This window comes from Mandrillus leucophaeus, unplaced genomic scaffold (assembly GCF_000951045.1).
Source record: "Mandrillus leucophaeus isolate KB7577 unplaced genomic scaffold, Mleu.le_1.0 Scaffold318, whole genome shotgun sequence".
In the NCBI taxonomy this organism is placed as follows: domain Eukaryota; kingdom Metazoa; phylum Chordata; class Mammalia; order Primates; family Cercopithecidae; genus Mandrillus; species Mandrillus leucophaeus.
This window is the reverse complement of record NW_012103343.1, coordinates 2,198,163-2,212,867: the sequence shown is the minus strand read 5'-3', so window position 1 is coordinate 2,212,867 and position 14,705 is coordinate 2,198,163. Positions and strand designations below refer to the sequence as shown.

The 14,705-nt window shown below is 37.2% G+C and overlaps 1 protein-coding gene across 2 annotated transcripts in view; it reads left to right on the top strand.

The window, feature by feature from the left end:
- Nucleotides 1-14,705, top strand: part of NEB (nebulin) — a 223,643-nt gene that overhangs the window by 39,909 nt on the left and 169,029 nt on the right. For both annotated transcript variants that reach the window (XM_011987847.1, XM_011987846.1), the window contains exons 25-36: nucleotides 661-765; nucleotides 1,333-1,440; nucleotides 1,531-1,644; nucleotides 4,061-4,258; nucleotides 6,266-6,373; nucleotides 8,213-8,311; nucleotides 9,094-9,198; nucleotides 9,288-9,395; nucleotides 10,913-11,224; nucleotides 11,328-11,534; nucleotides 13,692-13,796; nucleotides 14,496-14,603. In XM_011987847.1, the coding sequence (XP_011843237.1) occupies nucleotides 661-765; nucleotides 1,333-1,440; nucleotides 1,531-1,644; nucleotides 4,061-4,258; nucleotides 6,266-6,373; nucleotides 8,213-8,311; nucleotides 9,094-9,198; nucleotides 9,288-9,395; nucleotides 10,913-11,224; nucleotides 11,328-11,534; nucleotides 13,692-13,796; nucleotides 14,496-14,603 (1,677 nt within the window). The remainder of the gene's footprint in view (nucleotides 1-660; nucleotides 766-1,332; nucleotides 1,441-1,530; nucleotides 1,645-4,060; nucleotides 4,259-6,265; nucleotides 6,374-8,212; nucleotides 8,312-9,093; nucleotides 9,199-9,287; nucleotides 9,396-10,912; nucleotides 11,225-11,327; nucleotides 11,535-13,691; nucleotides 13,797-14,495; nucleotides 14,604-14,705) is intronic.

The following is a 14,705-nucleotide window of genomic DNA, read 5'->3' as shown; positions in this document are numbered from 1 at the left end:
ATGGCAGCCGGCAGCCCAAAGTATGGTTACACAGCAATCCCCCTTATCCACGGTTTTACTTTCCATAATTTCAGTTACCTGCAGTCAACCGTGGCCCGAAAATATGAAATGAAGTTCATATTTTCCAGAAATTCGTAAAATTCCAGAAACCATGAGTCTTAAATTGAATGTTGTTCTGAGTAGCATGATGAAATCTCACACCCATCCCCCTTTGTCCCTTCTTTATCAAGAAGGGTGAAAACATACAGTAAGATATTTTGAGTGAGACAAACCACATCCACATAACTTTTATTAAGTATATTATTATAATTTTTCTATTAGTTATTATTAATCTCTTATTAAGCCTAATATATAAATTAAACTTTATCGCAGGTATGTATGTATAGGAAAGAACATAGTATATATAGGGTTCAGTGCCATCCATGATTTCAGGCAGCTACTGGAGGGTCTTGAAAAGTATCCCCCAAGGATAAAGGAGGACTGTGCCACAGTCCCTGAAATACGGAATGACAGTTTGAATCCTGTGCGAGACTTTGGCTGAATTGAATATCTCTTTGAGGCATTTTTCTAAAAACGGCACTAATGCCTTAGCTATATACGCTGTCCTAAATAAACTCAAAGAAGTTCCCCTGAACTGTTCGAATATCCTGTGTTTTTCAGCTGAATTACAAAGCAAAACATGAAGGTGAGAAGTTCAAGTGCCATGTACCAGCAGATGCTCCACAGTTTATCCAACACAGAGTCAATGCCTACAATCTGAGTGATGTAAGTACCAAAGCCACAGAAGCCTGTGTTTGGTGTGCATGAAAAGAGAAAATGTTATAAATGTTAAAAGACAAGACTAGGAATTGTGCAAATAAACAACTATTAAGATTGTTACCGTGTAAGTGGAGCTTTTAAGGCCAAAATGCTCTTAAGACTCCTCCTTAGCTATCAGATTTCATTTTCTATGGTCTCTGTTACCACCAGAAGATCTCCAATTACCCATCTGCTATTCCCTGGAGTTTTACAACATCTTTCCTGTGTAAATGTCACATTTCACCTTCTCCAAGTGGTTGTCATTTTATAGCATCCTTATATAAATCAGGATAGCAGAGTGTTTAGAAAGTTTACAGTACATTAAAAAGAGTAGTTGATACTTATTTAGTGTTAGGGAGAAAGAAACTGGATGATAGATAAATCAATACTTATTCTACAATTTGATAAATATAGTATTTATAGGAGAAGTAAGTCTGTGTATACACAAATTTTCAATATATTTTTATTTTTTTACTGGATTATACTGTGTTTACTGTTGTTCTTACGATTCCTTTGCTGAATTTTTCTGTCCAGAATCTTTATAAGCAAGACTGGGAGAAGAGCAAAGCCAAGAAGTTTGACATTAAAGTGGACGCCATTCCCCTGTTGGCAGCCAAAGCCAACACCAAGAACACCAGCGATGTGAGTGTGGCCTAGGGACCTGGGGACCTGGACAGGGTGGCCTCAGGGACACCTGGTGAGTGGGATCTGGCACGTGTGATGTCTTTACAGGTGATGTACAAGAAAGACTATGAAAAGAGCAAAGGGAAAATGATTGGGGCCCTCAGCATTAATGACGATCCCAAGATGCTGCACTCCTTGAAGACAGCCAAAAACCAGAGTGATGTGAGTGTTTTTGTGAATGTGTCTTGTTTTCAAGATGAACTCCCTGCTAAGATGCCCAAGGGTAGTAGTGTGGAAAGGATTTCATGAGCACGGGCTCTTTCACGTTCACAGAAGTACTGCTATAGAGAACTTAGAATGATGCCCCGGATCATTGCACCTCCCACATTTGAGGGGAGAAGTTACTGATTTGTACTGATACTCATTTCACTTTGAAAAATGTATGCATTAATATTTAATAGAATATTGATTATGTTCTTAAAACCTTTCAGAAAACACTAAATATTTTCAAATTTTTTTCTAATTGAAAAATAATTTTTAAAATGATAAATTTTCAAACTGTCTTTACTTTGGAAGACATGAGTCACAAAAATCTTAATACAGTATCATTGTTCCTCATTGACTTTAGTAATGAGTTTGGTCTAGATCCAAGAAAAAGACTCCATTGATTATAAACCCCTTTGAGACTCGGATAAAAGATTTGAATCATCTATCTAGAAAATGAACATTTCTTTTCATGCCTTTTGCTTGAATTCTGGTGAACTCATGGGTTCCTTAAGGCTTGTCTATGGGCCATGTAACATTTTCCAGTTAAAATTCTTACTACAGAGAGACAAACATCTACTATTGCAAATTATAGTATATATTGTGTATAAAATGTTTAGAGAATCCGTTAAGAGTGCTGAGCATGTTCAGTGTAGCTTGCAGATACTAGTTTTTTATGATGAAAGAGAAGGGTGTTTGTGTCATTTAGTTTTAACCATGCTTTTATATAATGATCTATACATACCTCTTTAATTCATTTTGCATTTATTCTGTCATCACATAGCACTTTAAAACTTCTAATTCTGTAATTTTCTCTAGTAACTTCACAGTGGATTATGTCAGTATGTAGTGCTCACTTATATTACTATCTTGTTCACTAGCTGAGTCTCCTCAGCTCGAGAAGGATATAACTCCCCACTAATAGCATGTGTATTTTTATCTTTTGTTTTTATTCCTATCACAGAACCCAGTAGTAGGCACATAATAAATGCCCAATAAACATTTGTTAATTGATAGATGACCAAAACATATAGCAAATGAGTCATTCTCATGTAATATCCAGGCAAAATGCTAAGCTGCAGATATAGAATATGCATAGCTTTTTAAAAAGAATCTTTAAAGCCGTTTGGATCTTTGACGACATTTTATATGTACTGGTATGTGTCAGCTGGTGTGAACATGAACAAAACAGTAACAACAATTTCTTCAAAATACTTCCACACAACTATTGCTGTTGCAATATTGCTTTATCAGTTTATTTCTAATGAAGACAAACTGTTGTTTTCAATGTTGTTGCAAACTATCAGAAAGTTTCCATACTTTACTTTTATAAACCAGGGTCTCAATTTTATAGTTAAGTAATAAATGTATTCAGTGAAAGTGACCACCCACAAAATGTGAGAAGGAAGATCAAGTTCCCTTAGAAAGCCAAAAGATCAGATCGTTTGCAAAAGGAATTGTTACAGAAGATTTGTAGTGCACATCTGTGCTTGCCAGCTTAGGTCACTGTCTCTAACACATATATGACCATGGGGAACTAGGATGAGTTTAGAGTTTTCTTAAAGGCAGTGGATCAAAATTTTTCTGTCAAAGTAATTGGTGACTGGATATAATGAAGCTGGGAATTAGACCCAATTAGCACCTTGTCTAGCCATTCCAGGAAACCAGACAATGAAGGGAGCCCTCGAGGCCCAGTCAGTACATTTGGTTTATAATGCTGTGCAGAAGGGCCAACGTTATTTTAATGGCTCAGTTTCTCAAACTTTTCTCCCATGAAGTCTTTTCACTGCTGCAATCTGAAGCTTCTTTTAAATTGTTGCTCAAATTGAACTTGATATGAAAACAACCTTTGAGATTCTCAGTGGGGCTTATCTCCTGCCAACAATAGGTTGAAAAGCAGTTGACTATCCATTCAAAAATGACTCTATCCAGCCAAGAAACTAAGCCTACAGCCCTGTGTATGAAGTAGTCATTTTATTAAAATCAAATTGTTATATGGTTTTCATTACAATTAAAAAATGCTTCTTTACTGAAAACTCTTCATAGGTTAAATTACATTAATAATAGGAACACTTGTTAGTGGTCCTTGAGGAACCCTGTTTTAGAATAAAATCATTCCTGTTCCTGACTGAAGCAGAAGCTGTGGCCCATTTTCTGCTGTGACCCAGACAGTTTCTCATTGATCTGAGGTCTGCCCATGTGTGCTTTTGGGGGAATTTCAATGGTGTAACATGTGAACACGTTTTTGGGCAAAATAACTACTCAGATGTTTGACTCTTTCTCTAACTTGTATTTATTGTTTATGGAAGATCTCTGTCTTTTCCGGAAATCCATTGAGGATTTGTGATAATAAATGATAATTTCCTATTCACAGCGCGAATATCGAAAAGATTATGAAAAGTCAAAAACTATCTACACGGCACCTCTTGATATGCTCCAAGTCACTCAAGCTAAGAAATCTCAGGCAATTGCCAGTGACGTTGATTATAAGCACATCTTACACAGTTACAGCTACCCGCCCGATAGCATCAACGTGGACCTTGCCAAGAAGGCATATGCACTACAGAGCGATGTGAGTAACCAGAGTTTCTGTAGCCCTTCTTTTAAAAAGACGGAAACTGAAATAGGCTTCAAAGTTGAGTGAGGTTTTAGCACTTCTCAGAGGTGTCTGCATTGTCGTATGTATGGAAGCAAACGACCCTTGTGGTTCTATAAGAGCATGCCTTTCAATGTTAGGAAGATCTGATCTGGCATGCACCCCATCACTGTTTCCCTCGAGGAAAGTTATCAACCTTGCTAAGTCTAGAGTCCTCTTCTGTAAAATGGAAATAAATCAAAAACATTGTTTGGAGGATGTAAATGCATGCAAAATACTTAGCATGGTGCCAGGCCCTGGTGAGTTCTCAATAAACATTCAGTATCTATCATCACTATTATCATAATCATCACATTCATCATTATCAATGATCTTTACATAGATTTCTATCTGAAAAGAAATATATCATTTAACATAAATATTTATAATAATGGTTTTTTCTGCAGATCAGAGCTTCTTTAAGCAAATTAATTTGTCCAAACTCTGCAACTGAATACTTCATCCTAACAATTCTATTTTTTAAAATGTGATAAAATGCACTAACATAAATTTACCACCTTTGCAGTTTTCAAGTATACAGTTCAGTGGTGTTAAGTGTATTAACATTGCTGTACAACCAATCTCCAGAGCCTTTTCATCTCCCAAACTGAAATTCTGTATTCATTAACAGCAACTCCCATTTTCCTTCTTCCCCTAGCTTGTGGCAACCACCTATCTATTCTTTGTTTCTAAGTTTGACTAACCCTAGATATCTCATATATGTGAAGTCATATAGTATTTGTCTCTGTGTGATTGTCTTATTTCACTTAGCAAAATGTCCTCAAGGGTCATCCATGTTGTAGCATGTATCAGAATTTCCTTCCTTTTTAAGGGTGAATAATATTCTATTGTATGGATATGCCATGTTTTATTCGCCCATTCATCTGTTGGTAGACATTTGGGTTGCTTCCACCTTAAAGCTATTTTGAATAATGCTGCTATGAATATGGGCGCGTGAATATCTCTTTGAGATCCTGCTTTCAATTCTCTTGGGTATAAACCCAGAAGTTGAATAGTTGAATCACATGGTAGCTCTATTTTTTATTCGTAGAGGAACCACCATACTGTTTTCTGCAGCGGCTGCAAAATTTTACATTCCTACCACTAAGAATTCTATATTATGCATTGTTATTCTGCTTGTTATTAGTTTGATTTTGTTATGTTTTTTCATCCCAAATAGATCGTAAGCCTCTGAAGGGCAGGAACTAAATGCTTTCTTGATTTTCCATTCTACTTAAAAGGCCCAGAGTAAAAACAACAGTTTGAATTTTGTATCTAAAATGTAAATTTTTGGTACCACCTATGCTCAGGCAACAAGAGTAGCTCATTATTTTAATAGCATCAAGTAACTGTGCCTCAACTAGGACCAATTCCAAATAATAACTGCTCTCTTATGCAAATTAACGAGTGCAACTATTTTAAAGTGTTTTGTTAGCCAGTGTAGAAACACTCCAAAGTTGACCAGTACACATGAAGGGCCATGTGGGCAAACACTCAGTACAAATAATTCTATTAAGTCTTATGTAATAGGAAATTAGAAAATGAGCAAATAATCCACCTTCAATGCGGCCTTCTATTTTAATCTGATAGAAACATAATACTTAAAGTTCCAGTGAACAAACGTCTCACATTTGGTTAACTGACAATTTCACTTCTTTGAAGTGCAAATTTGACTTGAGCATTTTCCGGGTTGGAATTAGAGTACCACATGCTTCCATTAAGTTGGAAATAAGGATGAAATGGAACATACACCAGTTAGAAGGAAAGCAAAAATCTAAGAGCTGTTACTATATCTCACCAAAGAAATATATAAAATAACCTTAATGTCTGGAGTAAGGAAGCTGGTCAGAAATCTCAAAAACATTGTTTTGGGTAAAACATTGATGATTTTGCATAATGATGTTGACACAGCAAAGAAATGTAACCTTTCTCTTGGTGTTTTAGGTTGAATACAAAGCTGACTACAATAGCTGGATGAAAGGTTGTGGCTGGCTGCCTTTTGGGTCCTTAGAAATGGAAAAGGCCAAGCGAGCTTCAGACATCCTCAATGAGGTAAAGCCACCGGGTGTGTCAGAGAGAGTGGTGACTGTGTTGTGTTAAAGTTCTCTAAACCATGGGCAGTGCTCCTTCATTGCTTCATTCTCAGTCACTGTTGCTGAGGAAAAGAGCTTACCAAGTGCATGAATTACCCGGGTAGACCAGCACAAACCTTTATATTACCAAAATCATTTATGTTAACCATTCATTATGGAAATATGTTTAACAATTTTATTAAGGTATAACTTGTTAACCGTTTATGTTAACCATTTATGTTAACCATTCATTATAGAAATATTTTTAACAATTTTATTAAGGTATAACTTGCATACGATAAAAGTCCCTCATGTTAAGTGTACACCTTGACAGGTTTTAATAAATTCATATAATTGTGTAGTCATCACTGCAATTGAATTTTAAAATGCTGCTAGCGCCCCAGAAAGTTTCCCCCCAAAACTGCAGCTCTCATCTTCAGCCCCAGGCAACCACTGATTTGCATTCTATCTCTAAAGTTTTATCTTTTCTAGAAATTTCTTTTGTATCTGGCTTCTTTCACTTCATGTAATGTTTCTGTGATTCATCCATGTTTCTGCTTATAATTTGGTTTTTTAAAATTATTGAGTAGTAATCTTTTGTGTGGATTTACTAGGTTGGTACAAAAGTAATTGCAGTTTTGACATTAAAAGTAATGGCAAGAACCACAGTTACTTTTGCCCCAGCATAATACGTACCACATTGTTATTATTGTTTCACCTGTTGGGGGATATGTGGATGGTTTCTATTTTTTTGTGATTATGAATAATGCAGCCATTATAGAACTTGTCTTTGGAGAATTATTCCCTATGTCATATTCTGGTTGGCTTTGAAGTAAAATATAAATTCAGTGTAAGAAAAAATAGTGATGATCTTGAGGCTCATAAGGCAGCAAGGTTTTGTGTCCCTTCTCCGTGACAGTTGAAGACTCACTGCTGTCAGGTGAGTACATCCGCAAGGAGGGCAGACTACACAAAGGACAGAGGTGTGGCATGAGGGTTGTCTTCCACACTCAAGTTTTACGTTTTGTTCAGTATTTTGTTTTCAATGAAAACCATTTTGTCTGCTCAAAGATCTTCCAGAAGAAAGTTCTAGGTAGTGGTTTTTAAAAGTCTGAAGCTGAAAGAGTGATGATACTAACTGGGATGTACAATATGCACAAAGGAAGAGGACTGGGAAAATAGAGACGGATACAGGAATAAGATAGCCAGAAGTTGTCAGCTCCCAGTGGGCACACCTCCCCAGGGTCTCCTCTGCAGTGTCCCTTTAGCGCTTTGGTGATAACTTATGTACTAACCACATTAAGGCTTGCAGAGCAAAAGTCCTGTCTCTCTCTTAATAATAATTCCTAGCTGTTGGCCTAGTTCCTCAACTCCTCCTCCTTCAACCAGACAGCTTCTTGATGCCATTTGCTGATGGAATAACAGGGAAAAAGAGAACTTGTTTGTGTCATGCAAAGACACTCCAAATCTCCTTGCTTGCTTTTCTGTCAAACCTTTAGAAAACTCTGTAATGTTTCTGGATTCTGCTTAGCTGAGGGTATGTTCTTTCATGTCATAGGCAAGAAATTAAGAAAGGAGTCTGGTTCCTGAGAGCAGTATGTGTGTCTGTGCTGTCCCAAACCAGCCACAATTAAATGGATTTTTAAAAATACTGACTTCTGTATGGCATTCATCAAGCCAATCAAGAATCTAGTATTTTTACATTTTAAAATCATGGAAGAAATCTTCCTTGTCACTTCAAAATAAATTTCAAGGATTTTGACGTATTAACCTTCAGTGAAAAACAAAGTTGTTTTTCTGTTTTTGATTTGCCGAACAGAAAAAATATCGCCAACATCCAGACACGCTCAAGTTTACCTCGATTGAAGATGCTCCAATTACAGTACAGTCTAAAATTAATCAGGCCCAGAGGAGTGATGTAAGTGTTAATCCTATCTGTATGTTAATAGATGTTAACTAATACAAATACATTTGTATTTCAAATGTACTGATCACCTCTAGTTATTATACAATATGGATACCCAATTACACAAGCATCTGTACAATTCCCCAGCTGTTCATTAAGAAAGCATGCCTAATTCATGTATTTACAGGGACATGTATTGTATTGACTGTCCTTTTAGCCATTTGACATTGCTTTCTAAGGAAAAGGTAAGAGGGACTTCTCTTAATGACAACAAAAACTACAAGCCTATTTCTAGGAAAGACCAGAAAGAATGAGTATATCAAATGGGGAGCAGTTATATTTTAAGCCAGCACTAAAACAAAACTTATACATAATCAAAACCACCCCTAAGTCCCTCTAACTGCCCACAAAATATAATATAGGCGGTTGGTATATTCTACCCTATTACACTTTGCTGAGCTCAGGAAAGTGTTTGCAGTTTACCATTTTCATCAAGTCACCTCCTTGGGACTAGTTACCACCAAGTGCCCCTAACTAGGCCCAGAGGTTCCTACTGCAAGTTCCGAGGGATCTTTGCAGAACTTAATAAGCACTGAGACAGGGTCCTAAGCAACTGCATGCGTGACCTTGAATGCCTACAGATATTTGCACATAAATATGCAAATGCACAAAGAGTGTCCTTCCTAAAACCGCCTCTGTGAAATATGATCCATTAGGAAATTATTTGCCGATGCCATTAAACTTTTCTCTCTACTTTATTTATTTGTTTGTTTATGCATTTTTATCTCTTTCAGATCGCTTACAAAGCCAAAGGAGAAGAAATTATTCACAAATACAACCTACCAGCAGACCTGCCTCAGTTCATCCAGGCTAAAGTTAATGCCTACAATATCAGTGAGGTGTGTGGGTAGACTCACGGGCTGACGTGTGTGTCCAGACTTTACTAACATGGTCTCTAAGTTGTACTTAAATGACATTTTTCTTTCAGAATATGTACAAAGCAGACTTGAAAGACTTGAGCAAGAAGGGATATGACCTGAGAACTGATGCGATTCCCATCAGAGCTGCCAAAGCTGCCAGGCAGGCAGCGAGTGACGTAAGTCCAGCTGTGGTTACACATAGGCAACTAGAAAATGTGAGTGGGTGGGCTTGGGGTCTGACAATGACCCAAAAGTCTCCATGCATGTGGTCCCCAATGGGAAGAAAATCTGATTGAAAACTATTCAGGAAATAAAGTTCCCTAAATAGATTTAAATTTTCTGGGGGGAAAGGATTTGTATAACCTTCTACTGCTCAGTTCTAATCAAGCCTCCTCACTTAAAATTCTCATCTGTATTTCTACACTCACTCACACGACTTCTCTTGTGGAGATTCAGAAGTGACTTACCATGTAAGTCATAATAGCCCCCTGATGGTAAAATTTTATCTCAAAACTTTATTAATTTATATGATTTCCTTCTTTCCCTTTCCTCTCCCTTTTTCCTTCATTACTTCTATAGACAGGCCTCAATTTCACCACCTCTAATAGCCAGTCTTTGGGTTCTATTACAGTTAAGAATTTTATTTCTTATCCTATTTATCTTTAACCAAGATGTGAACTGAAGTCACTTTGCTCTTTGAGATTTAAAGAAAATTGGCTCAAGCCCCCATCTGTTATTCTATAGGAAATGGAATTCCCCTCTCCATGATTTCTGTGGAGTCTCCGAGGTTTTCGTTTCTCTGCTTACCTCTGCCTCCTGGCTGGCTTGAGCTCATCTGCGCCCTCCTCCTGTGGGTCTCTTCTTGCTGCTCTGTATGACCCAGAAATGAAACACAGCCCCTTCCTTTTGACTTCCCAGAGTCCCAAACACCACTTTACTGATTGTTTGAAATTAGGTTTACATCGCTCCAGTGTAAATATGTGATGATTGAATAACAAATGTCCTTGTCCTGAAATGCCCCTGTCCCACCCAGAATTTCTTACTGACCCCCTTTCTCTGTGGGTGCTTTCCTCCCGCCACCCCTGCCCCAACATACCACAAACCTTCCCTCATGGCTCTGCTTCTCAGTGTCCCACAGTGCCCTCCACATGTCTCCGAGGAAGCTCAGTCCCCCCCTACTTTGTTATCCAGAGCCAGTTAGTGTTTACCCCCTCCTGGCTCTGGGTTTCCCTTTGAATATCCAAGGACTTATTACATTTACTGTTATTAATATTAATCATCCTACCACTACTAAAAATTCTAAAACTAATCAAATAGCTACTTGCACTCTAGTAGCACAATATAATTGGTAGAGATTGTAACCTATTTATCTTTTTATTTTCTCTACCAATGTCTAAATGCAAAGGAAGAATATAAAGATTTATTTTGTCACTGATACAAATTATGGTAATGCCCCCCATTTCAACCTTGCTTGGATAGGCAGAAACAGCTACAGACAATCAAATGGGTTCCCTAATACTTAACATTTTTATTTTAAGCAGACTACATTTCAGAGCATATACAAGTGAATTGTTGTTTGGTTATTGATGTACAGGAAGTTTTGGGAAGCTCAATTACTTCAAATTATGGCTTCATTGTTTAGTAAAACCCTCCAAACTACATTTTAAATTATGCTCACCTTTGTTTACAATAGGTTCAATACAAAAAAGACTATGAAAAAGCTAAAGGGAAAATGGTCGGCTTCCAAAGTCTTCAAGATGACCCTAAACTGGTTCATTATATGAACGTGGCCAAGATACAATCAGATCGGGAGTATAAAAAAGACTATGAGAAGACAAAGACCAAATACAACACGCCCCATGATATGTTCAATGTCGTGGCAGCTAAGAAAGCTCAGGATGTGGTCAGCAATGTCAACTATAAGCATTCTCTCCATCATTACACCTACTTGCCTGACGCCATGGACCTGGAGCTGTCTAAGAACATGATGCAGATACAGAGTGATGTAAGAGTCGTTTACTCCTCAAGAAACCCCCTGTTAAGTTCAGAGCCTGCCATGAAAAGCACCCTGGCCTAGGCCCTCACTCCTCTTTTCTCCATTGCTGTAGAACGTCTACAAGGAAGACTACAACAACTGGATGAAAGGCATTGGCTGGATTCCTATCGGTAGTCTCGACGTCGAAAAAGTTAAAAAGGCCGGTGACGCTCTGAATGAAAAGAAGTACAGGCAACATCCAGACACCCTCAAATTTACCAGCATTGTGGACTCCCCAGTTATGGTCCAGGCAAAGCAGAACACGAAGCAAGTCAGTGATGTGAGTACAACAAAATAGAGAGGACAGAGGATATGGAGCAAGATTTTTAGAAAAGTAAACAGCAGCCCAATATTTTTCTTTTTCTGGGCCAGTATCTTTCCATTTAAAATTTATTATTTTGTTTATTTAAATTGTTTAAAATTACAGTTATGTGTAGCTTGGGCACTAACATTTTCTTCTCTTGCCTTTTATCTTCCTTTTTAAAAAAAATTTCCTTTTTAACCATCTTTGAAATATTTTTTTATTGAATAAATGACAGTGAAAAAATTCTATTCTAGACTACACACATACACATGCACACACATACATACACGGAATTTAAGCTTAAATCCCAGACACTTTATTTTGGCAGATTTGTTGTATTCAATTACATATTAAGTTTCTCTTATTTTCTTTTCATATATAAAACATTAATACAGAGAAGTAATAGATATAAATATATGTTTTCGCTCCTAAGAATTCAGCATACACAATTATCACAGAGAGTTTTTAACTTACCTCTGATTGAGGCAAATATCGTTTGCCTGCCTGTTCATGAGCAGCGTCTATGCTCTGGCTAAAGTCAAAGTTTCTAAAGGAAAGTTTGGTATACAGAAGATCAAAAGCATTCACTTGTTTATTTAATGAATACTTTTTGAACATCTACCATGTACCAGGCATTGTATTACCTGCTTATGGCATAAAGATGAAATAGATGAGGATTCGTGGGATATAGAAATTCACAAGAATGTAGGGTAAGAGCGTAAGACAAAGACATGACTACAAACAGAGCATTGTCCTCAAGAGAGACAAATGCTGCAGGAGAGGAAAATGTTAAGTACAAGGGAGGTGCCTTGTACACAGGTAACTGCCTACCAGCGTTTCCTGGGCAAGTGAGAGAAGCGAGCATTGCTGGCAAAAGGAACAACATAACAGCAGTAGAAAAAGAACGAACAATATAACAGCAGTAGGAAAGGAATGAAAAAGTGTAAACGCAAAAGGTTCAGGATTGTAACCTGATTAGTAAGGGACTCATATGCTAATTTTTAGAGTCTGGATATTAGGGGGTAGGTAAGAAGAGATGTTGAATATGTCTAATCCATGGAGCCACATTATCAGGCCTGTGTTTTAAAAGACAATGCTGGCCCCAAGTGTGGAGACTTTGGAAAGAGGAGAGACTGGAGGTGAGAAGATGAATTAGAAGGCTGTCACCGAAATCCAAGGAAGGTTTAATTGGACTGAAGCTAAGAGAGTAGCAGTGGCAGAGAAGGAGCTGTGTAGAAGGTCGAATCCATGAATCTGATTGCTTAGATATTGTTCTTAAAGACAATGAGGACTTAGAGGTAACTTTGAGTCCTAGAAGAAATTATTTAGTATTTGGGGATTAATTTAGCTATTAGCCATGTCAGATTTTATCTTGGGTACATGCATACCAGTTTACATGTCATATTCCACATAGTCATGCCTGGGAAGTAAGGATATATATGATAAATGAGAATTATGAGATTGAAAATCTACTTGTGATTCTGGCTCTATTTTAGTTTTAGGAACTAAGTAATGTATTTCTAATACCAGGAGGAGGATGCAGTAAGATTTCTGCATGACATACTTCAACATCTTTCAGTCAAAAGTGTATATAATTCTTCAAAGTAACAACATAGAGCAAATATGAAATAGTGAGCATTTTGAGTATGCTAGATTCATGTGTAAGCACCTCTACATTATGAGGAATTTATTGTATGCTTTTATTGACACAATTATAATTTGGAAAGTTTTTAGCAGAAGTAAAAGATTTATTCTAACTACTGTTTTCTCTCTAGGGATAAAAAAACAGAAACTAACAAAAATGGAAGAGCTACTAACTCACAGGCAAAGAATAAATTGATTTGGCTTTGGTGAATTCTATTATTCTTGCTAGGGTTTCATGGTTGAATTTACCTTCCATTCATCTCGGGCAGTGAACAATTTCTATTTTCTTAAGGATTTTTTCTCTTTCTGTTTTAACGCACAAGACTTGTTGGTATTAAAGATAACAGATGCTTGTTTTATTTTAAAAAATAGAAAAATGCCTTTATTTTTAACACTAGAAAATTGTGGGTAATTGTGCTAAAAATTACTCTAAAGCAAGCAATTAATAGATTTTCCTTTTTGCACTATGTGAAATGCATTTTATTGCAGATCTTATACAAAGCTAAAGGAGAAGATGTGAAACATAAATACACCATGAGTCCTGATCTTCCTCAGTTTCTCCAGGCCAAGTGCAATGCTTACAATATAAGTGACGTAAGTAAGGTCTTTGCTGGGATGTGAAATTTGGACCTGACAATAAAATCATAGACTTTAGGATGGTGCCTTGACAATTTATTCAGGCCCATTTCTCACAAATACTCTATTGGAACATATCCCATAAGGATGATTCTTTACCTCTTCAGTTGGCCTTTTCAAGTGTAGGACAACTTTAAAAGACATAACATTCTTCTTTATGGGGGGCTCACCATCTATTCCTCTAAAACTTCTACTTAGTGTTCCTACTTTTGCATGTAGGGGAGGTGGTTATTCTCCAGAAACATAAGAATAAATGAGATCCTTTTTAAAAAAACAATCCTAAAATTTCTAAAGCTGACCACCAGGTCTTCTCTTGACCTTCCTTTCACGAGAATGAACAACTTCATTGTCTCTAGTTGGTCCTCACATATCATGGCTTCCAGAACTTTATTTATTTTTCTCTGGATCCAGTCTTTCAATATTGCTGTCTTCAATATGTGTCCAAACCAGATGTAGGTGAATAATTAGTGCAGAGTCCAATGATCTCATGCTACACACAGTGTGACACTTTGCCAGTGTGATGTCCTAAAGCAGTATGTGCTACGGGGAATTCCTTCAACTTCTGTCTGGAAAAGAACAAAACAATCCCAGCAGTTGAGGAATCACTTAAGCTGATGAATACACAGATGCTGACATCCTGTTTGGTTTTCTGTCCAGGTCTGTTATAAACGGGATTGGCACGACTTAATAGCCAAGGGCAACAATGTGCTGGGTGATGCTATTCCCATCACTGCAGCCAAGGCATCGAGAAACATTGCCAGTGATGTGAGTACAAATTTTAGTTGAAATTTAGGTGTTTGCCTTTTTAAAAAGTAATCAGGCTGGGCGTAGTGGCTCACGCCTGTAATCCCAGCACTTTGGGAGGCC